General features: G+C 41.4%; 3 protein-coding genes and 1 non-coding gene across 11 annotated transcripts; all 4 read right to left on the bottom strand.

The window, feature by feature from the left end:
- Positions 1–1,257: 1,257 nt before the first annotated feature.
- On the bottom strand, positions 1,258–9,698 carry LOC100838167 (casein kinase 1-like protein 3). Of its 8 annotated transcripts, XM_024459691.1 has the most exons (17): positions 9,339–9,698; positions 9,172–9,212; positions 8,533–8,602; positions 8,287–8,435; positions 7,536–7,631; positions 7,380–7,450; positions 6,680–6,741; positions 6,537–6,600; positions 6,076–6,160; positions 5,868–5,994; positions 5,359–5,423; positions 4,813–4,867; positions 4,290–4,413; positions 3,832–3,888; positions 3,546–3,749; positions 3,268–3,448; positions 1,258–2,584 (listed from the first exon to the last, which is right to left on the bottom strand). In XM_024459691.1, the coding sequence occupies exons 1-15, from the start codon at positions 9,412–9,414 to the stop codon at positions 3,650–3,652; spliced, it is 1,242 nt and encodes a 413-aa protein (XP_024315459.1). In that variant the 5' UTR covers positions 9,415–9,698; the 3' UTR covers positions 1,258–2,584; positions 3,268–3,448; positions 3,546–3,649. The 8 variants fall into 8 exon arrangements, with proteins under 8 accessions (XP_024315459.1, XP_024315462.1, XP_024315461.1 ...); XM_024459694.1 differs by lacking the exon at positions 3,832–3,888; XM_024459693.1 differs by lacking the exon at positions 3,832–3,888 and having other exon boundaries at positions 4,328–4,413.
- A 1,655-nt stretch (positions 9,699–11,353) lies between these two features.
- LOC100836942 (protein SPEAR1) lies at positions 11,354–12,556 on the bottom strand. The gene is made up of 2 exons (XM_014898889.2): positions 12,204–12,556; positions 11,354–12,080 (listed from the first exon to the last, which is right to left on the bottom strand). Exons 1-2 carry the CDS (start codon positions 12,540–12,542, stop codon positions 11,805–11,807), a joined length of 615 nt encoding a protein of 204 aa, XP_014754375.1. The 5' UTR covers positions 12,543–12,556; the 3' UTR covers positions 11,354–11,804.
- Positions 12,557–19,608: 7,052 nt separating this feature from the next.
- TRNAK-UUU lies at positions 19,609–19,680 on the bottom strand. The gene has a single exon. It is a non-coding gene; the product is annotated as a tRNA-Lys (tRNA).
- Positions 19,681–20,712: 1,032 nt separating this feature from the next.
- On the bottom strand, positions 20,713–25,644 carry LOC100833874 (auxin-responsive protein IAA3). Its single transcript, XM_003565937.4, has 5 exons — positions 25,172–25,644; positions 24,203–24,441; positions 23,317–23,416; positions 22,611–22,672; positions 20,713–21,124 (listed from the first exon to the last, which is right to left on the bottom strand). Exons 1-5 carry the CDS (start codon positions 25,456–25,458, stop codon positions 21,087–21,089), a joined length of 726 nt encoding a protein of 241 aa, XP_003565985.1. The 5' UTR covers positions 25,459–25,644; the 3' UTR covers positions 20,713–21,086.
- Positions 25,645–26,182: the final 538 nt, after the last annotated feature.

The raw sequence follows: 26,182 nt of genomic DNA, 5'->3' as shown, positions 1-26,182 counted from the left end.
TTTCTCTATACATTTGATCAACCTTTAAATTTTTGATTTAGGACAAAGATAAAACATGTTATATCTAGAAATAACATTGGTGAGCCACACTAGTGTCATCTCTTCGAGCAAAAACAAGTTTTTTGAAAGATGAGCAAAAACAAGTTCAACTATGGTCAAGTTTGTGTACTGAACAACATTGCTATGCTAGAAGTAGCAAGGTGCATTGTATCTAAGGTAAACATCCAATCTATATACAGGTATTGACAAAAACTACACCAGTGTAAGGGTATGTAAGATACAATAAAAATGTGTGGCAATTGGTTCTGTTGGTGCACGTGTGACAGAGATGAAGTTCAGAACAATGAAGGCGTCCTCTTTCTCTCTCTCTCTTTGAACGCTGACAAACACTTTTTCTTAGGGAACTGACAAACACTTTTACTTCTCATCTCAAAGGTACGGAGGTACTCCGTAGTAAATAAAAAGGGTGTCAAGTCCAGGTTCTTCCAAAAAGAAAAGAAAGCGGCACAATGCTGATACCATAAAGAGTTATCTTGGTCATGATGCGATGCCACTACGGGATGTTGTGCTTTGTTTCCCATCATTGCTTAATTTGGCCGTGCAGGGACAGACTAAATGGTTCTCGCCGAAGCTAAAGCCTCCTGTCATTCAAAGCTCAACCAACAACACGGAGGTCGAACACTCGGCTTCTTTTTAGTTCGTCGTGATCAGCAAATTATGATGCCAAGTCCCAACCAAGTCCGTCTAGTGCTGTCTGACATCAAGTGGCGTAAGACAAAACCTGTTCTGCATCTGGACGTTTTTTTCTCATTGAAATGGTAGCAATGCCCTTCTTTCTGACGCGTCCAGGTTTGTTAGGATTGACACGGCGCGCATATGCTTATAGTAAGCACACCTAACAAAAGATGCGTGCTCCTCATTTTCTTCTTCTTTTTGCATGGAAATGTATTGATAAAAGATCACACAAAGAAAATACTACTCCATCATTGCCGTTCATGTAGAAAACATAAAAGTGTTGGTAGTGGAAGGAGCTGTTCGCTCGACAAAACCCTACATTTTGGGGGCGCTCCAACTCCCAAGTGGAAGTGGAGGAGCTTTGCCGCTCTGCCTTTTCTGAATTTTAAGGAGAATACAAAACGAAGAAAAAGAAATGCAAAATTATCTCCCATTTTTTTTCTCCATGTCAGGACATGTGGTTAAAGTCTTAAAGAAGTGATACAACACAGGAGTTATCGAAAAGAGACAACAGGTGAAGTGTTGGAAAAAAACATTACATTTGGCAGTCAGATCAAGGCCAAGTGAAGTAAAAAAGAGATACACTAAACGACTATTAAGTAATCAGGTTATTCATGTACATGACTTGCCATATACATATAAATGCTTATTTCAAAAGAGAAGGATGATGAAGTTGCTTGGGGAGTCAACTGGAACTCTCTAATTAACCTTTTTCTCTTGTACACATACACCAATCTACAAGACTACATGGGCCTCCTTGGCCACACTCACAAACATTTAAGAGAAGCAATCGGTTAGCTCACATCTGAACCGAGAAACCAGTGAACCATCAGGCTACACCCACGCACGAGCATATCACGGAGACGTTACATCAACCAAGTCGGTGGAGATATATAAACTAGCAATTGCAGGACCAAATTCCTCCAAGAAACCGAAGCTTTGGGTCAATCATCAGAGCTGACCACCATCCAGTAGCCTCACCTCACCATCATCCCAGGACCGAGGAGAAGCCACTTCACTGGGAGGAGCACACCACCGGGATCGAGGTGAACTCGCCTCTCCTTCCCCTGGCGGCGAGGCTCGGAGTTACCAAGTCCTATAGTTATCATTTTGTTCTTTGAATCTATCACACACCTTCTAGTTTGTCTGAGTGATTCACTAGTTATTCCAGAGGCTCGCCAAATCTGAAAAAACCCAGAGGTTATTTGGATTCCTCGGAAACCCCCGCCTACATCACCATTCAATATTTCTTGCCCTACTATTGGCCAAACTTTTCTTATTCGGGATCTTGCTTTTCATAATTCTCATCTCTGCAACTCGCGATTTTAGCGAGAGAACCAAATCCAAGTTGGTGAAAATCATGATTTGGGCTGGCATAGTAGTTATTACCTTTGCAATTGCGGTTCGAATCTATCCGATCTTTATCTTTTTGCTCAAAGAACGAATAAAACCCCTTGTCGAAGCCCTTTATGATAAGCTTCTCTGGATCTGGGAAGTTTCTCTTTCACGGACTCAAGCTGCTTTATATACTCATCACCAATATATTGCAGGGTTCATCATCACACTTGGTCCTTTTCTTGTAAAACTAGATTGCACCTTTTCTCCACTTTGATTGATTGAGCCAGTACCTTGATTGTCCTCCAGCGTCCAAGAGTTTTACAGAGCTTCCAGGTCCACCATAATAGTAATGACCTCACCTTTCCTTCTTCGATTCCCAGAGACCACGAACTTACCATATGTTCCTCCTCTTTTCTTCCTTCGCAGTAGCAGCACCTGCAGGTCCTCAAGCAGGCAGCAGCTTGTGTGCGTTCACTACTGCCTTCACGGCCTCATGTTTATTCTAAGAAAACTGAAAGAAGAAAAAAACGAGCTCACTAGAACCCCCTTAATGTCTCAAGTTTACAGTTAATTTCTGATAATACTCAATAGTACAAGGACCAGACACTTCAACTGAAGGTAAATACTGGTCGTGTAGCAAAGCAAAGGAATATTGGCATTTAATTTGCACTGCAAAAAATAGGAATGACAGGTGATACCATTTCCCAATGCTTCATTTAGAGGTCTACCTTTGGTTCTGTTGCTTTCTGAGCCTTCTTAACAAGAAGGCTCTGAGAGATATGAACTCAACTTGTGATTCCAAGGAAATATATGTGAAGTAAAAGCTCCACCAATCATAAATCAACTACTGAATATTTCCTGCCGAGAAAAAAATTCTACCAATACCCACGCGGGGACAATCAACTTAAGATTAGCCTAATGCACTCCTGTTAAATTCTCGAGCATCTTCAATGCCTACTGCTGAAAATATTTCAGACCACGATGCAAATTCAAGAAATAGTCATCACATGTATGCTGGAGATAGCGGATACTGAATGAGCTTGTATCATCATTATTTGATTGCAATATACCCTAATACCCATGCCATTTATTTATTAACATATGAACATTTACATGTCATCCATTACTGGGAACAAAATATCTAAGAAGCATTCTAACAAACTGTTGGAGTATTCATCGCAACGGTGAGCAAACCTTGCATAATTAGCAGATAGCATCACCATAAAATGCATCTGTAGTCATCTTAGTAACATTGTAGGCACCATGATATTTAAATTGATTTTCTGATGCTTGAATCTGAAGTTCTGAACCACTCGACAAGATATGGTGGGGTCTCTTCTTAAGTATTTCCTCATTGCCCCATAAGAGATATGGCCTATATAGCAACATAAATTCATTAGGGCAACCACATTAAGAACAAGAGTTTAGACCTATGAAACAGTACAAGCCTAGTACTATTGTTAGAAGTTCACCTGTCACTTTGCTGGGGCTTAATGTGGGGATGTCCGAAAACAAGCGGTAGATGAGCCAGTATTGCTGACAAAACCCTGATTATGATGAGAAGCATCAAATTGCACTATGCGTCTTGAAGTACCATCATTTCTCCATTGGGCACCAGGTAGAGCAACAGATGATATAGGATCTGCTTTTTTGGCACTGACATCCATATGCTGTCCCTGAATGATCAACCATCCCACCCATGTGAACAAAATGAAGTTAAACATGACAATTTTGTAACGTAGAAAATATCCAACTCACTTTCCATCCCAGGATCCACCTAAATGGTTATCAGTTAGTGTTAAATACTCCCTCCATCTGCAATTACTTGTCGAAATATTACATGTATCTAGACGCTTTTTAAACATAGATACATCCATATTTGGGAAAATTTGAGAGAAGTAATATGGGTCGGAGGGAGTACTAATTTTCTCCCACGGACAGCAGTGCGGTGTATAAATCCATCATTCAGACAGAAGATAACGATTACAAAGAACAGTTATGGTCCAATTCATAAAACATTTCACATTAGGTTTTTCGACATAATAAATTTCACACTTCAAGAACGACTTACATTATATTTAAATATAAGTATGTAAAAAGCTGGTAGTAACTAAGACGGACATATCATGTGAGTGATCAAGTATTTTTTTTATACTGTACTAACTACTTTCAAATAAGTAAAGTAATAAGAAAACTGAGGGTTTACAGGATGCTACATGCTAGGGTAGGGATCTCTCTCAGTTGACCATTTCACCTGCAACAATGCAGCTGGCCCGGTCATATGGTTTGACCCCATCTGTTCATGGGCGGCTTCATTTGGATGGACATCACCATTTACACCTGTTAAAAATAAGTAAAGACAAGAAGTCAATATTTTAACCATTTGATCAGTCATGTTCTTACAGAATCTCTAGTCTGATTTATTAGTAGCAATACACAACTATATCTTCCATCTTGGCACTTAAAAAAATGATAAATAAGTGTTTTAATTTTTCTTAAGTATCAAAATGCAACAGAAGAAATCACTGTATCTTGATACTTTAGAAAAATGATTATTGCAGACAAAACCATGTCATATACAATATTTTTATCCTCCATTAGAAGCAGAAATCATTATATATAATCACCGCGGCTCATTTTGCTGCAAGAATGATGCTAAGAAATATAATTACTAGAAAATTCTACGCAAGATAGATTATTGTTCTGCGAACTCTTATGTATATTGATAGGCTATATTACCTGCTCGTCTGTCAAGATGTGCTGGGGTTGCTCGAGTAACAGCTGGTCCACCATGCTGCAAACGAAGTGAAATTGTCAAATAGACATTCAAATTGCACCATGTCAGTATAGAGTGAAGTCTTCTGCAGGATGCTTCGTTGAAGTGAAATATGCATAAACTAAGTAATGCACTTGGGTAAGAAAACGAAATTTTCTTTGAACATGATAATGTATATTTCAGATGACATTAAAATTTCAACATGTCAGTATAGAGTAAATTTATGAATTATTCTGCAGAATGCTTCATTGAAATGAAATATGCAAGATAAAGTAAATCCACTTGCACAAGAAGCGAAATGTTCTTTCCATGCAATGAAACAAAGCTGACGAAAGCTGCAGTTGTATCATCATGAAAAGTGAAATATCACATTTGTCCCAATAACAGTTCCACTCTTTAGAAATCATCATAACATATAGCACAATGAACTGGAGAAAGAAGGGAATTACAGACCAGGCCAAATGGCATCACAAAATGAAACTACTTAAATAATTTAATTCATGATGTACCTGGGACTTTTGGGCTTGTTTCAATTTCAAAACAGTCCAGTCAAAGACAAAATCAAACTCATATCCTGTTAAAAGATGAGGAAAACATTGGATGATTATATTTAAAGTACAAACTCAGATAGAGAATCTGTTGAAACAATATAATCCTCCGTTCCAAATTAGAAGGTGTTTTGACTTTGCACAATCTCTTATATGCAACTTAGACCATTACTATTTGTATGAATATTTCTGCTCGATTTTTTTTGTATGAATATGAAGAAAGAGATAACATTCTTTTTACTTTGGAGCAATTTTTCATGACAAATCTAATGGAACCCTTTGCAAACAAAGAACCAACATATATAATATTTTGATTGACTAGTCATAAAAAATAGAAAGTTTGTCTGCATGATTTCTAAATTTCCATCTATTTTGTAACGTGGGTACTTTTAGCAGTCATTTCTAGTAGATAGATAGTACTCCCTCCGTTCCTAAATACTTGTCGTGGGTACTACTTAATCAGGGAATACCTTGGCTAGAAAATAAGTCGCGAAAAAGACGCTTCACGAATCCATAATCAGGCCGCTGATCAAATGTTAATGAATGGCAGTAGTGGAAGTAAGATGCAAATTCCACAGGACAAGATTTGCATAACACCTGATAAGTATATTTTTCGTCAGCGACAAATACAGTAGTGTGTATTCTTTCAGATGCTTGGTTTAATATCAAGATCTGAACCTCAATAGGCGTTGAAATCTTTTTCTCACATATCTTCTCATACTTCTGCTTTTTCGTCACAGCTTTTAGTCCCTGCCAAGGGAGACTGCACGCAACAGTACATGCCACGATAGTTAAGAGGAAAATAAACCACATAGACAGTAAGACCACAAAATTATGGCAGCTCTTACACTTATTGCTATTGGTAGCAAACCTCACCACACACAAAAAAAAATGGTTACTTGGTGGTTGTGATCAGGGTATGGGCAAGGCACAAATGGGTAAAAATTTGCTGGGTGAACTTCAGAGATAGTTGATTCCACGTCAGTTAATTCGGGACGGAGGGAGTATTTAATTTAGATAATGGTGTTTATTTAATAAATAAAACTAGAAGTTGTATGCACTGAATATTTAAGTGTTCATCTTAGCTTCACCATAAGCAACATCCTAATATGCCCTATGGAACAACAGTATAAGCCTACCTCCCTTGCAGAAAATATAGGAGAACATAACCAAGAGATTCCAAATCATCCCGCCGGCTTTGTTCTGCCAGTAAATCAAACAACAATAAACAAAATCAAATCTAAATGATTATTTGACAAGTCATCAACAGGTCATAACTTACCAATTCCAAGGTGAGTGCTGCTACTTGCATAGCGTGCAGTGCCTGTTAAGTTTTTATTTTCCCTGCAGCGAAGTAGCATTTCAATGTTAACCGGCAGTATCAAAGATCACAATCAAGGAATATTTAAAAATAATAATGAAAATATACTTATTGCAATGTAATAATTGTAACAGAAAAGGTGAAAATCCATATGATTGGGCAATAGGAAGAACATAATGGGAAATTTTGGCATTACATATATTATTATTATTATTATTATTATTATTTAAATATAGAAGCCACTGCACTGTAACACATATAGAGCTTACAGAGTAAGATGTTATGATATAAATGGGATCGTTGATGGAACCTAGAAGACTAAATAAGTAAATATTGTGCTGAATGCTGCCACATAATGAAGAACAAAGTAGGTGTGGTCAAGTACCACATGGCACAAACAACTCTTATTCATGAATTAAGTGAGACACCAGTCGCAATTATAGCAAAGGTCACAAGGTGGAGGCCTACATGATGTGTTACAGGTAAAAAAAACCAAAAGACAAACACAAGTATTAGGCCAATAAACTGCCTAAATCAATATTGGGAAAGCAGAACTACATTTCAGGGGATAATATAATTGTAGTTTAACATCAGTAATAAAGTAAACCAACGGCAAAATCTTTAACAAAGACACAATCTTTCCCAAGAAATAGATGGGTACCTGTAAGGAATATGTCGATTCGTAGTAGAATCCCGGTATCGTTTTGCAAGCCCAAAATCAATTACGTATAACTAATAATCACATGCAGAGACATAATTGACTAAGTCATTCAGTCCATTAACATCTTAATGTGGAGCTTTGATGTACTACACCAACCTGATTTGCTTTTCGACCAAGACCCATTAAAAAGTTGTCAGGTTTTATGTCTCTGTGCAAATATCCTTTGGAATGCATGAATTCTATTCTTGTAAGCTGTTAGAATTATTGACAAAAAACAATAATTAGATTTACCTAATCATCAATGAAATTCAGAAAAACAATACGGATTTAGCAGGGACAAGGAGAAGCTTACGCAACTGTATTCTATGTGCGGCTACTTAACTACTCCCTCCGACCCATATTACTTGTCTCAAATTTGTCCAAATATGGATGTATCTATGTTTAAAAAGTGTCTAGGTACATGTAATATTTTGACAACTAATTCCAACCGGAGGGAGTACATTATGTGAGCTCTAGCATCAAGATTGATTGCAGATTTACCAGCAAAAAAAAAAGATTGATCGCAGATTATAGAAGCAACGTATAGTGGAACTGTGGTCTGGTTTATATTCTCCAGATGTACTTTCCTTGCTTTTTTGAAGAAATGTACTTTACTGGCTTCAGTGCTGATTATTTTGATTATTAACAACTCCTATTACTGAAGTGAGCATGAAAATAGTGGAATTCTCCAAACACAACATAAGGAATAGAGTTTCAGTGTTTGATCAAATGAGCACTACCAGATATAAAAAAATTCCTGAGTTCCACAAGTGATCGAATTTGTGAACAAATGTTTTCTAATGGTTTTCCTAATCCGGCATAAGCTAATGCAATAAACTGAAATAGACAAAGCTCGGTAATTAATTACCATTTGATCTGCCAACATTAGGACAGTCTTCAATGTGAACTTCCTGCCACAATAGACAAACAAATCCTCTAAACTCGGACCCAACAAATCGATGACAAGAACATTTTCCTCTCCATCTACACCACACCACTTGACATCCGCTATGCCACCTGGATGCCAGAATGTTCCCCATCAACACATGGTCTTATCTAAAGAAGCACGCCACACCACACTATAATGCATAATTAAATAATAGGGCATACATACTTCCTCCTTGCAGCGTGTTGTAGATTTTTGCCTCGTAAAACAGCTGTGGATGCTTGGTGCTGCTACTTTCCTGCCGGTCAGGTAACCAAAATAAGGTTTTCTAGCCATTGTGTGAAAAGAAAGGGTTCTCTACTCCGTCCCTGGACAGTTCATATAACTATGCAAGCCATGAAGTAGGATGGGGGGAAAGCAGGGACAGGAACTGAGCTTTAGCAACACCAACCAGAAGCTTTCTGCTCCCACTCCTATGCTTGCTATCACAACTTTGCCTCCAAGGCTACAAATACAATTCGGCTACGCCAAGCATAATTATGACCAACTACCACCCGTATCGATCATCATGTAGGTGAACAGGCCAGGTAGTATCATTCTATAAGAAGAAGAAAAACAAGCCAAAAAGGTGGCCCTACAGTTAAACTAAAAGGAAGGCATGACATGAATCTCCGACCTTTCTACCCGTTTGATTACCAATATTTTAGTCCCATCAGTACCAACCTAAATCAACCAGGAGCGATAACTAACAGACAAATTCAGCAGAGCAATCGAATGGACCGCGCGAGTCAGGGAATCCACCTCTCCGCATAACTCAAAATGTATCTACCGAACGAACGAGACAGGGCGGAAGAGCTAGTGACTCACAATCTTCACCGCGACGATCTCGTAGGTGTCCATGTCCGTGGCTGCAGCAACAACAGTAAGAAGAAGAGAAAACATCTTGTATCATCAGAGCACGGTGGAGTTAAAAAAAAAACTTAACCAAATGGGGTCGGCTCGGCTGGCGGGGAATTGAATGATCGATCGCTCACCGAGGTAGATGACCCCGAAGGATCCGCAGCCGATCTTCCGGCCGAGCTTGAACTTGCGGCCGACGATGCGGTCCATGCCGCCGCGCCGGGCCAACCTCCTTAACCCCTCTCGCCGCGTGCGCGCGAGGGATCAATCCTCCCCCCCTGCTCCGTCGATTACAGAGGAGGAGGCGACCGTGCGCGGGTTCGTCGGACGCGGCTTGTCGCGACGGGGGCAGGGCAAGGGCTTTCGATTGCTTAGCGCCGACGTTGCTGCTGCCGCGGGCGGAGGAGGAGGAGAAGAAGAGGACTAGAGGAGCTTCCAACGGACAGATGGTGGGGGTACTGCTGGGGTTTGTCTCGTGCCGCGTGCTGCGTCGGTCGCTCCCCTTTATTCTCGTCGCGGGGTCGAGTCGGCCAAGGCGCAGGCAGCACAGCACAGGGCGGGCCGCGGTCGTCGTATCCGCGTGGGGGGTAGGTGACGTGCAGTGACGGACGGCGGCTTCGGCGTGGCGCTTCTCCGGCGGGGGGGTGCGCCACGTTGTCACCGCCACCTGGACTAATCTCTTCGCGGCCGTGTCGGTGTTGCGCTTGCGCGGCGGCCGTGCCACGTCATGCTTCATGGTCCCATCCATACCAGTACCAGGCTTTTGCGTAACCTTTTTTCTGTATATATGTAGGCTTTTCACAGCCGTGGACTGCAGTTACGGAGAATGGGCCGGTCCTTTAAGCCTGTTTGACTCTGATGGGAGTACTCCTCTGTTTTCTTACTGCTCAAACGATCTCCCTCCAACAATTCTACTCCCTCTGTTCCTAATAAATTAGGCGTCTGAAATTTTTAAAAAAAACTTGCTATTTCCTGAAATCGATCTGCACTTCACGTTCTATCAGAACTTTTGCAAAAAAAACATGTTGTTTTTCGAAATCAACGCGTAGTCCACGTTCAATTGAAGATGTGTACTGCATGTTGATTTCGTAAATTAATAGGGTTTTCTTCAAAATGATCGGCGCCAATTAATTGGGAACGGAGGGAGTATTTAGCTAAAACAAACTTAAAACAATTCTACTTCGCTAAAAAAAAGAAAACTTAAAACAATTATTTACGAACATTTTCCTCAAAAAGAAGAAACGTGAACGAAAGTTTATATGGAAATACACTGACTTACCGAATATATCAATCTTTCTATTCACATTTTTGCACATGCTACCTATGTTCCTAAATATAATATGTTCTACTTTTATGCTAAGTCAAACTTTTAAAAGTCGACCAAGTTTATATATAAAAATGTATCTACAATATCAAATAAGTGTGCTGCGAAGATATATTTCATGGCAAATTAAAAAAAAACTGATTTTAGAGCTGCAAATGTTGATAGATTTTCATGTTACTTTAAAATCAGCCTCTTAAAAATTTGACTTAGGACAAATCTAAACCATCTAATGTTTAGGAATGGAGTGAGTAGCTATTGATTTTCATTTGGCTTATCAAGAAGACATAGAACTTTAACGGAAACTGAGAAACAACATAGTATCTTGTTTCCCCTCTTATCCTCTAAGATAATGGATTGACCTTGTTTTGAACCAGCCCGAGAAGATTAATCTGTGTACCAGTGTACAATAGTAGAGAACGCTTAAATTCGTCTCTCCGAAAGCAATTTGAACTGGCCGAGATAATGCTTTGGTGACGCGCGGTCATTGCCGTAACCGTCACCAACAAGGGCAAGCAGACCTATGGGGTCAATGACTACACCATCCGTCACCAAAACGGCGTCCTTTGAACTTGGTCACATGTCCTTTCAAACAAGGGCACATAGTACCCACTGAAATGGTCAAAATTTAGAAACCATTTCGAATTGATGTGGTTCAAATTCCAACAAAAATTATTGAAACTGTAGCAGGACATTCATTTGTCGAGCACAAGTTACCCAAGTTAATTACTCTATTCTTCCTCCAAAAGGAAAAATGGCATACTTGATTTTAGAATAGAACAAGTTTATATAAGCTATTCTGCATTGGGCTCAATTAGAGACAAACCAGAGTAAAATTTCAGGACCCCACTGATTGAAATTTTAAACCTTGGAACAGAACACATACATGCTAGCTCTTCCTCTACAAACAGGTGACTTTCGAATTAAGGTGTTAAACATGATTTACAGCATCGATGGTGTGCACTGGCATGGCGTAAGCTTATCAATCAGTCATAATCAATCCAGTTCCCGGAACGCACGTAGTACTAGTATCTTATCTGCCATTTCGTCAGCAGCTAACTCAACAGCACTAATGTAAGATCATCTGTGGCTCTTAATTTGCTACTCGAATTTACTATAGATTGGCTAACCAATAAGTCTACGATCTCTCCTCTCTGCCCCCGCTCTCTCTCGCATGGCGCTTCGCCCATGCGTGAAGGTGAACCCGTGTTCAATTAGTAAACCACTTCTTCGGTTCTTCCATGGATCGATCGATCCTGGCCGTACATGCCCGGGCGCGCTACAATCTGAGCTCCAAATCTAGCTCCTCCGTGCTCCCCGCGCCGCCGGACAGCTCGTGGCCGCCGCTGGAGCGCGCCGCCCAGTAGTCGTACTGCGGCGTGTGCTGCATGTAGCCCGACGGCGGCGACGAGTCCTTGGCGTCATGCACGACGACGTACAGCGGCGACGTGGCCGGCGGCCGGCTGGACCCGTACGGCAGCAGGTTCTCCGCGTAGTACTGCCCGTACTGCACGTCCGCCGCGATCCTCCGGTGATCCATCGTCTCGAAGCAACCCTGCAAACCACATATATATATATACAATGGTAAGCATCCATAAACTATAATCTTCTCTTGCAGCAATGTTTCGATCAGCAGGCTGCAGCATTTCGATCGATTTCCAGGTGGGCGGGCACTTACAGTGAGGTAGGAGGAGGGCTGGAACGGCGACGCGGCGGCGGGCGGCGGTGGGCCAGCAGCAGCGGCGGCGGCGAAATGCACCTGCTGCTGCTGGTGCTGCGAGGGCGGCGGCGGGTTCAGGCCGCCGGAGCGGTAGGCGGCGATCATCTGGTTCTGCATCCGGATCTTCTCCAGCTGGGCCACGCCGAGCCCGCGCTGCGGCTGCTTGGGAACCTTCTGCTGCTCAGCCGCCGCCGCCGCCGAAGCCGCCTGCTTCTTCCCCCCGCGCCTGCTCCTGCCGCCCGCTGCTGCTGCTTCCAAACACATCTCGCCGGCGCCGTGGTGGATGCTGCTCCCCATCAACACGAGCAATACGACTCCGCTTTTATACACCGGACGATGGCGACTTGGCCCAACAGGGACAGCTAGCCAGACGGCTTTATATATACTGGACGCCATTAATTATCGTCGACGGGGCCGGGTCACGGAGCGCCTAGCTGGACGAGATCCTGGGGAAGATCCAGCCCGATCTGCAGCAGCGATTTTCTACACGCCCACCTTCTCGCCCCTCCCCAGCTTCCCAGAACGATCCTCTGCCAAGTGCCAAGTAGCCACTACAGGCCGCGTGAATTTTAATCTAATTTTCCACCTTGATCAGTTGATATCGTGTGATCGTGTCCAATATAAAATGCAGAATCGAGCTTTGGATGTTGGTTTCCCCCTCGTAGAAAAATCGTGATTAGATCGCCCTGATTCGCAAGTAGCGTAGGCTCGTATGTCAGTGACCTACCGCCGCGGGGATCTCGTGGAGGTCCAGGAGGGTGGATAATATGATAGTGCCCCCATGCATTCGGTGAGGCTGTTTCTTTTATGAAAGGGGATCCACGCTGAGCGAGCTCGTCGCGATCGAGCGCTGTGCAATTTGCGTCGGCACACGCTGTCATCACAGACCGATCCCATCATGCATGATGCGCGTCCAGCGATTCGGGGGAAGAGGCTGCTAATCATGTGTGGGTTGTTAAACAATTTGCCAACTCGTGTAGTTGACGTGACAGCATGCACCAGCAGCAATATATAATATATAGTACTGCTGGCCTAGTAAACAAAGTGGGGGTGCAGGGAGATAGTATACTACTATATCGTATCAAGACCTAATTACGCGTTGAGATTACGTAGAGGACTAGCTTCGAGATACGTACTGCGCGTAGGGGTTGACGTACCAGCGATCGATACGAGTGTGTGTCGATCGTCGATCGATCTTGGGGTTGGGGTGTGATTAAGCCTAAATCGGCGCGGATTTGGCGAGATCTCACCTGATTTGCTCTCCGGGGTTTCTTAAAGGGAATGGTGCTCTGGTGGAGGGTAATTGCGATCGATTTGGCGGATGTGATCTTCCTAGGACATGGGAGATGCGCGCGCGATTTACGGCGATCCTTCGCGTGCTGTGCGAACTAGATGAACGGTTGCCGGGTGCACACACAACACAGATCGACCTCGTTTTACAGAGGCTTTGGCCCGTGGATCTTGGAAGATCCGCTGATCTGACTCTCGGAGACCTCGACTTCACAAGACATGCAACGCCCGTGTGGTATATATCGGTGCATGAGACCACCATTTTCCCTGTACTACATGCACTGCTGTCAAATTGAACGGTAGGAAGATACAATTTGATGCAAATACACGAGGCATTGAACATAGAAGTTGAAATTACATGAAGTGACATATCTATTTGTTGGTAAAACCGTATAATTTTAAGGGTGTGACTATTTCTCAGTCGCCTGATTTTTAAGCAAAGAGTTTAAATCTAAGTTCACATATCAGAACTGTTGGATTAAGATCTAAATGTTAGGCCTCCTTTGATTCAATGGATTTCCATAGGAATTTTGGAGGCTTGAAATCCTTAGGATTTTTTCAATATTGGTTGTTTGATTGGTAGGATTGAATCCTATAGGAATTTTTCCTAAGGACTCATTTGTACTACATTCCATAGGAAATTTAACATCCACTCCAACCTCTTTGTAGAAATCCTTTGATCCAATCAAACAAATTTTGATGCAAAACAAATACTATAGGGATCGAGTGGACATGACATTGCAATCCTCCATTTTTCCTACTCCCTCCGATTCTAAATTATTGTCGAAATATTACATGTATCTAGAAACTTTTTAAGAATAGATATATCTATATTTGGACAAATTTGAGTCAAGAATTTAGGATCAGAGGGAGTATTCCTTTATTTTTCCAATCCTATGAATCAAAGAGGTCCTTACTATTTAGGAAAAAATGCTATAGGATTTAATCTTACGAATCAAACGACCAGCATAGGAAAAATTCCTAAGGATTTCAAGTCTTCAAAATTCCTATGAAAATCCTTTGAATCAAAAGAGGCCTCAATCAGCCAGCAACCATCGATTTTTCTATAGCGGTCTCATTGGACATATAACCCAACTAGTCGGAGATCGATGCAGCCTTAATGCGTTTTTGTTTTACACTATGGGAGAAATGTCCAATTAACATTTAACAAATAACCGTATAATGTTCTAGAATAGTGATCCCTTAGGACATCGGTGGCAGTTTTATAGATGTCCGTCAGTGCATACTGACCTGGACTTTTTTTCTGACCAATGCCGTATACTAAATCAACAAACCTTATTTAATTATCTTTAAAGTAAATTAGAAAATTACACACAAGTCCTTGTAGGAAAGCGACGCCATCTTCGTCCTGCTCTCATCGGTGGCGCGCCGTGAGCGAAAATTGATGTTGTCTTTGAACTTCCGAACAACGTCTGAGCTAGAAAAACGTTGTCGACGTAGCGGCTGGAAAGTCGTTGATCGAAGTCAGAAGACGCTGACGACAGCGACCTGAAAAACATACCGATGTTCCGAAAAAGAAGGCGACGAAGAGAGTTGGATGACCACCCCAGATCCAACCAGAAAGTGGCATGCACAATCCGTCAATCTTTGGCGGCCAACTCTGACCTGCCTGGTGGCGGGTGATCACTTATTACATCAATGGTTGGAATTCTTCTCTTTTCTTGTCTTGCGTAGAATATAATTTATGTGACAATGTTGAGGGTTTTGTTATTTCCTCGGTACTCATCATGTCTTCTAGAATTAGGAAGTATGATTCTGGCTATGAAAAAAGAAAGAATAAAAATGACTAGAAGCAGTAGCTCAAACTAAGTGGAGTATTGATTTGATACTAAGTATTGTAATAAGTAATACTTACTCTATTCCAAAATACACCTCATATAGATTTGTGCATTTAGACCAAGACAGCTCTCGTTTCTAGTGTCTGACCACCTATATTAGGTTAATAATAAATGAATGTGAGTAGTTATTGGACGGGTGTGGGTAACAAAAGAAAATGAAGTGTATTGTGAAACAAATGAGAAAAATCTATACACGTTGTATTGTGGAATGGAGAGAGTAGCATGTAGTGACGTCGTACGGTAAAATAAAATAAAATAAATTATATTATATTATACTTTACAGCATAAATTGTACTAAAATCACGACAAGTATTTAGAAACGAAGAGAGTAATTATTAGCATCCCAAATTTTAAGGCCCATTTTAGGTACGACCCTGCTTATGTAGAGACGGAACATCTGTCTTTCAGTTTTTCAGTACGTGTTTTAAACAGATCTCATGCATTGAACGGTTGATTGTTATATTGGGCCATACACAAAAGCGTAGACCATTGAGCTAACACAGGCTTAGAATAAAGCAGGGCTCAATATGGGCCGCATGCAGGAAGCACCCACGTTGCATCCGCATTAGTGCATCACTGACCGTCGCCCTCCCTTTGGAGTTTGGAACCAACACGAGCGCTAGGTAATTTTCGTCCCGGTGACCATTAGTCTGCACCACGGACAGTGTTTTCCGCGGCTATCTGGAGTAGTTTTGAATGAGAATGAGCGCATATTACTCGCAACTACTCTGCATATAAGCATAAGGTCATATCCCTGTTAATCACATGGTCAACCGATCTTTTTAATTACCACCGCGCACCTGTGCAAACAGGCTATCTTGTTAGAGCTGTGTGAAACTTTGTATTTCCGTTGCTTTGTAATGGAAAGGGGCGAGGCCCGGGTTGGGGAACTGTGCAAACAGGCTAGGGAGTTCGAAGAAAGGGTCGACATGTACTCGTACTTGACTGCACGCACGGACTAGTGCCACCAGTAAAAAGCTAGCATCAACTCATGGCAACTGGCGAGACAAGCATGCTCCGCCCCTCCTGCTCGTTGCAGAGACGACAGCACGGCACCTGAGCTCTGACACTGCATCGATGCTGGCGCAGGCTCGGAATGCTTGCGGCGGACAAAATTTACAGCCATCAATCTGTGCCAGCCAAACAGTGGACTGAGGTGGTTCCGGCCTAGAGGTGGTACAGTCAAAAGCGTCGGGGACGGCGAAGAGAGAAGGAAATTAAGACGCGTGTTTCGACTTACCGCTAACGTGATCTACCCTTGTTTTGTCAGCCACTCGTTTCTCACACGCCACCCAGTCAGTTGTGTTATATCAGATACGGTTAGACGGTTAATTTAGATGAAAGATACAGGCCAACTTTGTTTACTTTTGTTCTCTCTTCTTTATGTCAGTCATTTTTTTATCTTTCTTTTCTTCTTTTTGTTGGTCACTTTTTATCTTTTCTCTCTTCTTTGTGATAGTCACTCACGTTTTCACGTAAAACCCAATCAGTTTTTGTTTTTCTCATTTTTTTCTGTAATATTTTTGTTTTTTTTGTACGTAAAATTTTAGAGAATCACTTATTTCTTTTGTATTAATTTGACTCGTAGATACATATTACAGTACATAAGGTACATACACTAGACAATGGTACATAAACAATTTTGTTTAGTAAAAAGACTACGAGATGCATTGTCGTGCATGGTAATAAAAACCAACCGTTATTTATCTAAAATTCATAAAATACGGTACATGTTAAATGTACATAAAGACACATCAAAAGTGAGTACATCATTATCCATGTTACTAAAGTACCTTGTACCTCGTTAGTTTAATTACATCAATTGGCCTTTGTCAATCCAAAATATAGACAATACCTTGTACCTCGTCCGCAATGAAAGTTAGTACATCATGTTATCATCTCAATACTAAGTATCTCGTCAATGCTTACTACCTCCTCTGTAAATACATTATGTACCAGAAAAAAACATAATACTAGCATTCGTCAAATCTTAGTACTTTGTCATGTACCAATGGTACACATTAATCTTATCACGTACATTAGCACATAGAATGTACATCGTCAATTTTAAGTACCTTATCAATTTTACACGTGACGGAATAATTACTCAATTTCAAGTACCTCATCAATTTTATGTATCTCATCAATTTAAATACCCTATATACAATACTCATATACACCACGAGAACAATCAAAACTTAGTACCTCGTCATGTACCCATGGTACATATTAATCTTATTGCGTACATTACCACGTCAAATAAGATACCTGCCTAAAGCATCAAGAAACAATTACAACACACGATAAGTACCTAGTCAATCACGCTGACGTTAACCCAGTGGTACATCACAGAAAAAGAAGAAATACACCTTCGAACTCAAAACAAGAGATCATGATAGGAAGAAAAAAACTCAATATGTTCAGGAAAAGAAACTTTGATCTACTCCACCTGCAAATCAATAGAAAACAGAAGGTACAAATCAATAGAAAATCAAAGTACCTGAAATCAAACTACAAATCAATAGACATCAAGCCAGAAATCAATAGAAATCAAACCACAAATCAATAAAAATCAATCTACGGAAGCTACAAATTAAAGTACCTCTAACCAATCGGTGACAGGCCCCTGTTCCGTGGGAGGTAGCGGGTGTTAGGAGCGTGCAGCGACGGCGGCCGAGGCCAGGCCTAGGGCGGAGGCGGCCGAACCATGCAGATCTCACGCGGAGCCCAAGCTGCGGGGGAGGGGCGGCTGCGGTGGTGGAGCCTGAGCACGCTGGGAGCAGGCGAGGGAGGAGGCACATGGCCGCCACGGCTCCCGGGCAGGAGAAGATGAGGGCGCGAGGGGGGCGGCTGTCTGGAGGAGAGAGGCCATGAGGCGGGCGTCCAGGCTAGACGGCACGACAAGAGAGGCGAGGTCTGGTTGGCCATGGCGCTCGGGCAGAAGCCCGTGCTCTGCTGGACGAACAAAGAAGAAAGAAGAAGGGAGGAGAGAATAGAGAGAGACGAGAGAGGATGGGAGAGAAAAACGTGGGTGTGGCAGAGAGTTTAGCAGAGGTGGCAGAGAGATGGCAGAGGGATCAGGAACTGAGAGTGGACACGTGGTTGGCCATACGGTAGGTGTAGGTCGCGTTATACATACCAGCAGGTTTGGCATGTTTTGACGGTGACCAAAGTTATTATGCTGGTTTGATTTGTGTTTGGATGTAGTGAATTTTGGGATTTCTATGTTAATTTCAAGGAAAATGTTAGTGTAGTTTTCCCAACATTCACCAAAAAATATAGAGCACCAAAACTTTAACCCAAAATATTTGCTAGCCAAATTAGAAAGAAGGATTGATTTGTGGCAATAGATGTCTTTCACATACAACTAGAAAAAAGTAATTTCCTTTTTGAATGGCAGTTCCAAAAAAACGTACTTCAATGTCAAAAAAGCGTATTCGCAAAAATATTTATAAAAGTAAGACTTATTTTTCCATAGTACAATCTTATTGTTTAGCAAAATCAAGATCATTTTACAGCGGTAACGAGCATCCAAAACCAAAGGGTTTTTCTGGGAAACAAACAAACAAATAATCTGGTTTTGGAATAATCTGAATTGATCTATCAAAAAACAATTCCAATTATTTAATATGAATAATTTGGATTAATTAATTGGCTACCATGCCCAAGTTTTTATCGAGTCCTGTCAGTTAATACTAGTTGTCGAACTTAAGCAGCGAAGCTTAACTAGAGTTCAAGACTCCTAGTACTCACCCCGTCCCATATTAAGTGACTTTATAACTATTACATGTATCTAGATATATTTTATATATAGATACGCCCATATTGAGATAATTTTCAGTCACTTGATATGTGACGGAGGAAGTACAATTGCAGAGCACGAATGAGTTCAGAAAACATCACACACGCACAACACACTGTAATGTAATGCAGGCAAAATGGCCGCCCAACTAAAGGAACGTAGTATCATTTTCTCTGGTATTTGCATTGCTAAACTGTACACGACCCCACACCACAAGCTAACTTTATCAGATTACAAAAGATTAGTGAAGGTTGATCTCAAACAGTAGTGCCAGTAAGTAACACTATTAGTATGTTGGCATGAACAATTAAAATGACATTTCACCAAAAGGATTCCAGACTCCCAGGCAGTCTACTAATACGAGTAGTTCTTTTTTAAATAAAGAGAAAAAAGAAAAATTGTACACAACAATCGCCGACCGTGGGGATCGAACCCACGGCCACGTGGTTAAAAGCCACGCGCTCTACCACTGAGCTAGGTCGGCTTGGTGATTGTTATCGCAGTAAGTACTTTTAATACATTAACTTATGGGCAGCGTGGAAGTGTGCACCACAAATGCAAGGCATACATCAAAACTCAACCATATCCTTCATGATTTATCCTGGAAAACTCGGCCACGTGGGCACTTGGCACAGATAGGAAGCCGGCGAAGCGAATAAATTAGGTACCAGAAATCGCTGCAAGGATAAACAAGTGCAGCTGACGGCTGATTTGTGTATTGGAAAGGCGCCTTTGGGGTTAAACTAACGACAGGATCCTGTTCTCAAGTGTTCGATCCTGCCCCTGCCGCCCAGGCACACCACGGCACCATTGCACCAACCAGGCTAGTTGAGCCAAGACACTGTACTACTGCAGCGAGGGGAAAAGATAAAGAACAGAAAGAAAATGGCTAGAGTGGAAGTGGAGCACCATTTCTTTTTAGGGAGGAAGAAGATACTGCAGGCAAAGAAAGCCTGATTCTGAGGGATCATGAGCCATCATTAACATTATAGCTGTGGTATTTTATACTACCTGAATGATTACTCTGGAAGCCTTTTAGGCCATACTATGGAACAACCATAATGAACCTCAAAAGATAGTGGTGTGTACAGGCCCCGCCCAGCAAGCACACATTTTTTTTCAAATAAGCAACTGCACGTCAAGAGCTTATTCGGTTCATAGGATTTTAAAATCATAAGGATAGAAAAAGTGAAAAATTGAAATATCATGCACATTCCAATCCTTACGAATTTTAAATGAGGTCCCACCTAATGGTTAGAATCCGTAGGAATTAGTCCAATTTGGACCCATACCAGGAATCTAACATCCTCATTTCTACAAAACGAATGCTACATATAGAAAAAAATTCTAAGGTTGAAATCCTGTAAAAATCCTATGAGATTCCTGCAAACCGAACAGGACCCAAAGGTTTAAAGTTGGGAAACAATATATCTGAAAGGAAAATTCAAGGAAAGATCCCTGAAATTGAACTGGCTCATCTGACTCTTGAAAGCAAAATTTGGTCAAAAACTGCAACTAACTTGCTCTGTAACAAATCGGATACATAATAGATTTGCAATAGTCAATAAACATTTACGAGGCGAACAATCGGTTTAGGATAACACTGGCAAAATATGTAGGAGACCTCAATAATAGCAGTATGTAGCGCAGCGAACTGCATACCAACCATATACGTGGATGTAAATAATACGCATACAATAACGTCGATGGCATAACACAATGGAGCTTAAGTCTCAAGGGGATATCACAAATCTAATAACACAAGTAGTCTTGGGAGTACAGACGATATATGCAATCTCGTTCTGAAACTGTTAGCCGTCTTGGTTCTGATAACTTGCCCCACAGTCAGTTGATATTCTTTTTAACATTGGACTGTGGGCAGCAACTGGTTCAGTTCTTATTCTTGGACTTATCCCCTGCTCTTGGAGCTGCAGAGAAAATAACAGATATAGTCAGTTCAGCATGCTAATGTAATGATGTGAAATGAACTAGGAATTCTAGAGGTTACCGAAGTGAACTTAAACCCTAAACAAACAGAGAAGGTGCTTCAAAAACTTCCAAGGCTCAAGCATTGAAACTAGCATCAAATGTATCAACAAACATAACATGAATGTTAACTCTGAAACTTTGTCCAGAGCAGCATAACAGTATAAATGAATTATTAGAAAAACAATTGCGCAAGTCAAGGTGAAGCCAGTTAACTCCACAATCTCTAATACTAGTAAAAAAATCTTATTAGCTAGGTTTTCAGGGAGTGCTTGGCTTGACCACATCCAACCATGGTCAGTGTTGAAAAGCAAATTTAACCAATTAGATGTGTTCATTAACAGTCCCTGCATGATATTTTCCTCTTTAGATGAAAGCACAAAAACAACTGTGATTTTCAAAAGATTTTTTTTGTCAAACCCACCCCTAAGGGTAGATCATTTTCATTAGAAGAAGACACCAAGAAGGTGCAAAAATATCCGATAAAAAAGAAGGTGCAAAAGTAACAATACAACTGAATCCAAAAACAAAGAAAAGAGAACAGCCCAACGAGCCAACAAAAAACGAAAGGAAAAACTGTACAAAGGCAAAACTCTGAACCTGAAGCTAGTTCGGATTTTCAAAAGATAGGTTATGGGAACTACTCCCTCCGTCCCAAATTAACTGACTTGAATTTGTATAAGAATCTATACAAATCCACGTCAGTTAATTCGGGACGGAGGGAGTATATCCAAACACTTTCAGAAGTCCTACTTTCCAATTTAGAGCTCATACCGATTCCAGCTTCACCGTGGTACAGGCCAAGCACTAAGAAAGAGATATAAATTGGGTTTTAGCAGTACAGAAACATCCTGAGCATCAAAATCGAAATATCTTTATGTATGCTCTTATAATTATAAAGATTTGCGCGGTGAGTTCACCCTCACTGAGATTACCACTTAAGATTCCAAGAAATCAATTACCACAATTATCATACCATTCTATATAGCAGACATATGTATCATTATCCAAACACTTTGAAATATTTTTTTATTTTGAAGAAAAATTAGGGATTACAGTATCAGACATGGATGTTTAAACAACTAATCATGCAATAACTAACGTAGCAACGCACGAGCATTTAAGCTAGTCTAACAAAAAGAAACAGAACCCGGCTAGCGTTCTCAATTTAATGTTTATGTGCTTTTAAGTCCAATGGGTATTTTATCTAAAGAAACACCGGTGAGTCTTTTGCAGAGTAAACTGCTTCCCTGCTGAAGTGTAGTTAAAAAATGAGCGAGCCTGGGAAATAGCTTGAACAACAATGCAGTAACATAATGCAAAAAAATGTGTATATAAATTAGCAAACAACATATGCACAGCATGTGACCAGTAAGTGTAACTGTGTAAGAGTAAACCTAATTTTTCTTATAACACTTATGAACATACCAAGTCCAACTGCATCTGAACCTTTCATGACCCTGAGCCTTCGGCAAGATTCAGTAAACATCCTGAAATTGCAGCAAGAATAAGGCAGCAATTACTTGACAAGCTCAGGGATTGGGGAGTATTAATAATCATGCACTAAGATAATCATGGTTTTCTTGTCAACAGAATTATAAAAAACTAAACAGACAACAACTACAAGAGTTAGTGACTGGCTAACTGCGTTTCACCCTTTCACTTGTTCAGACACGAAACATTGCATGTCAGCAATAAAACACTAGGTTTACTATCATCTCTGCATGATCCGGCCATAGATTAGAGAAATTATGACCGCATTGAAAAGATAACCAGGTAACTAGTACTAACTCTGTTCCTTTTGACTTGTTGTTTGAGCATTGAAACAGTCCCCAATAAATTACTTAGGCATTGCTTTTCCTAATTAGAAAAACAGTTACAAAATTGATAGCACAAGTTTTATGTGACAATCTAAATAGAGAGTATATTTGTATTCAGATTTTAAAATGGTTGATATGGATGGATGGACCATGGAGTATAATCTTAAGAAAGCATGCATCCATAAGAATGTTCTCTTAACATTTCATATCATTTTTTTGGAAACTCCTATTGTTGTTCAATCTTTAAAACTTCACTACAGATCCCAAGCTAGTATCTTCTAAATTTCTCCAATTAGATCAGACAATGTACTTACTCCCATGGAACATCACCAACCAGCATCCAGTCTCCATCCTTGTCTTCGTAAGTCAACACATATTCACCATCCTTTCTGTTCTCGGACACACTATCCTTCCCTGGCACAACATTAGACCCGTAAGGCCATGAAAAATAGACATACTGAGAAAGCACTCCTCACACTAAAACTTCTGAAGATGCCAATCTTATTTATAACTATTATCTAATGGGAGGAAATAGATATACTTGACGGGAGATCATAAATGTGCACCAATCCCCCATTTTGTACTCCGTATCACCGCATATCTACCTTTGTGCAACTTACATTCTTAATTACTCTAGACTTTAGATGTCTGACCTTAAAGCACAAAATGGGTGCAAAGACATGGTGATAGGAGCACTGCTGTTAACCAAAGTTTAGGAATGGTAAGAAGTGATATTTCAAGATTCAAACGGATGAGTTGACTCCCATAAGCGATTTTCTTTTTTTGTTTCACGAGCAATTAGGAACACAAAAGAATGTGCAGTGTTAGTTGCTCCACTGATCAATATTAAGCACAAGATAAGATCCTAGAATTAGAAGAGAATGCTTACTCCACCAGAAATATATCTATATGCTGAAAATCGCACAAAACAAAATGGCAGAAGATAGCAAGGCCAAATTTAGGAATGAACAATCAAATAATGGTTGTCACTGCAATACGCAATTTTGTCGGTCCTGAAAGAATCCTCTACGCCAATTTCTTAAGCCTGAAATTTGCTAGAACATTTCCAAACACAGCTACTTATTCTCTCTTCAGCAAAGCATGACTGTGGACGTGTAATGGTGCATTTCTGCTACTCCAGATTAGTTTCAATTGCAACTCGAAATAGCAAGAATTTGTACAAAACCCGAGTGGCCTCACCGGTGCTGAAGCCAATGAACATTTTCTCAAGCCCCAAAGACAGGTCCTTGTAGTTCTCGTATGTCTTGAGGTCGATCTTCCTCAGGTAGGGCGCACCATCCATGCTGACCTTGACATACAGAAACCCCTGCTCCTGCTTCGCGTCAGAATCCTCCTTGCTGTTCTTCAGCTGGTTGTTGGTGGTTGCCATCGTGTTCTTGCGGTAGCTGCGGATTGGTGGCCATCCCACCACCTGAGCCCTGCAAAAACACACATCACATCAGCAATTTCAGTATCAGAACCAAATGGAGCGGATCCAGCATTTGGTGTTTTGCTATATGGACGCGAGGTCAAAAGCAACCAAGTTAAAGATAAGGAAAAAGAAAATCGCAAGGTTGTTCAAAGCAAAACATGCCCGAGAAAAAGTTCAAAGCAGTTTGCAGAGCAGAGGAAGACTGAAATTTGACCACTACAATTCAAGCACCGGAACTTAGAAATATTCAATGAAACTTCAAGAACAAAACCGCACATCTTAATGTCAGACAAAAAAAAGGGAGTAAAACTGAAGTTCAATTTCGTTTTAGTTTAAATCGGTAAAAGAGGTCCGCAAAGCTACAAACCCTCCACGCTCATAGAGATCAAGCCAAGTTAAAAACGTGCACCCATAAACTGGTAAACAGTTACACAAAAACCTCGAAATGAGCCGTTTGCCACCAAATTGGCACACACTCAAAAAAATAGCTCCAAAAACTATTCCAAAACCCACAGAAAGAATTCCCTCGAATGCATGCAACAGCTTCCAAATTACACTTTTCGCTACGCCAAAGCTTGCCAAATTACCGATTCAGACTAACCCAACACAAATTTCCCCTAATTTCACATCACTTCCTCCACCCACTCGCCCTCTCCAACCACCCGCACCCCCCAAGAACTCGGCGGAACACTAAAAACCCGTCAAATCCACGAAATTCGCAGGACATGGGCACCTACTTCGCAGCCGGCTGCGGCGGCGCGGCGTGCTTCTTGTCCTTCTCGTCCCCGGCCTTCTCCTTGCCCTTCCCTGCGGCGGCAGGGGGCGCGACCTCGTCAGCGAACACGCGCTTGGCGCCCTTGGCGGGCAGAAGCTCCAGGGTAGTTGCGGCGGCGGCCGGGCGGCGCTCCGGCGACTCGCAGCCGGGGAGGCCGAGGCGGAGCTCGGTGCCCTTCAGGTCGTCGTCCGCGCGGCCGCCGGCGGCGGCCGAGAGGCCTATGTAGTCGAGCTCGACAGGCGGCGACATGGGAGGCAGCTGGACATGAACCGGAGGAGTTCGAGGAGGGAGGAGGGGAGTGGAGCTCAGCTGGCGGTGGTTTGATTGCTGTAGGAGGGAGAGGGAGGAAGGGGAGCAAAGCGTGTAGCTGCAGCAGCAGAGTCTAGACTAGAGACTGTAGACTGTAGTGGCAATAGCAAAGTGTGGAAGGTGGCCGCTGGTGCATTTTATTGCCTGTTGATGGTTACCGCATTTTAAAATCACCTCGGTTTTCTGTTTCCTTTATAAAATGATGAACACAGCAGCAGCGATTGACGCTAGTTTTGCTGCCGACGCTCTTCACCCGGCTTTTATGCGTGACCTCTCGTTTTTTGACTCCAGACAAATGATTATGGAGTATTTTATTTTACATACCTCTATTTAGATTGCTGTATTATCTGTAAAGGACTTGTATTTGGTTCAATTTCAAGAGTCAGGCTCGCTCGTTCTGTGCCTTAGGGCAATGGGGTGACGTCCATGTAGGATAATTCCCGATGTGAAAAAGAGATGAGTGAAAAAAAGACATAAAACTTTTTTTACCTAAGAGAAGATTTGTTCAAAAAAGATAAGACAAAAAAAATCAAACTCTATATTGTACTAGATTTCACCTTTTCTTAACATTTATTTGGTTAATAATTTTATTCATCTATGCATTAATTGTAAGATATGGCATTAAGCTCAACATGTTTTGTTGTCTTATCTAAATGACGTGACA

Source organism: Brachypodium distachyon, chromosome 2, assembly GCF_000005505.3.
Source record: "Brachypodium distachyon strain Bd21 chromosome 2, Brachypodium_distachyon_v3.0, whole genome shotgun sequence".
NCBI lineage: Eukaryota > Viridiplantae > Streptophyta > Magnoliopsida > Poales > Poaceae > Brachypodium > Brachypodium distachyon.
Note: the sequence above shows the minus strand (reverse complement) of the source record. Positions and strands in the feature narration are given on the sequence as shown.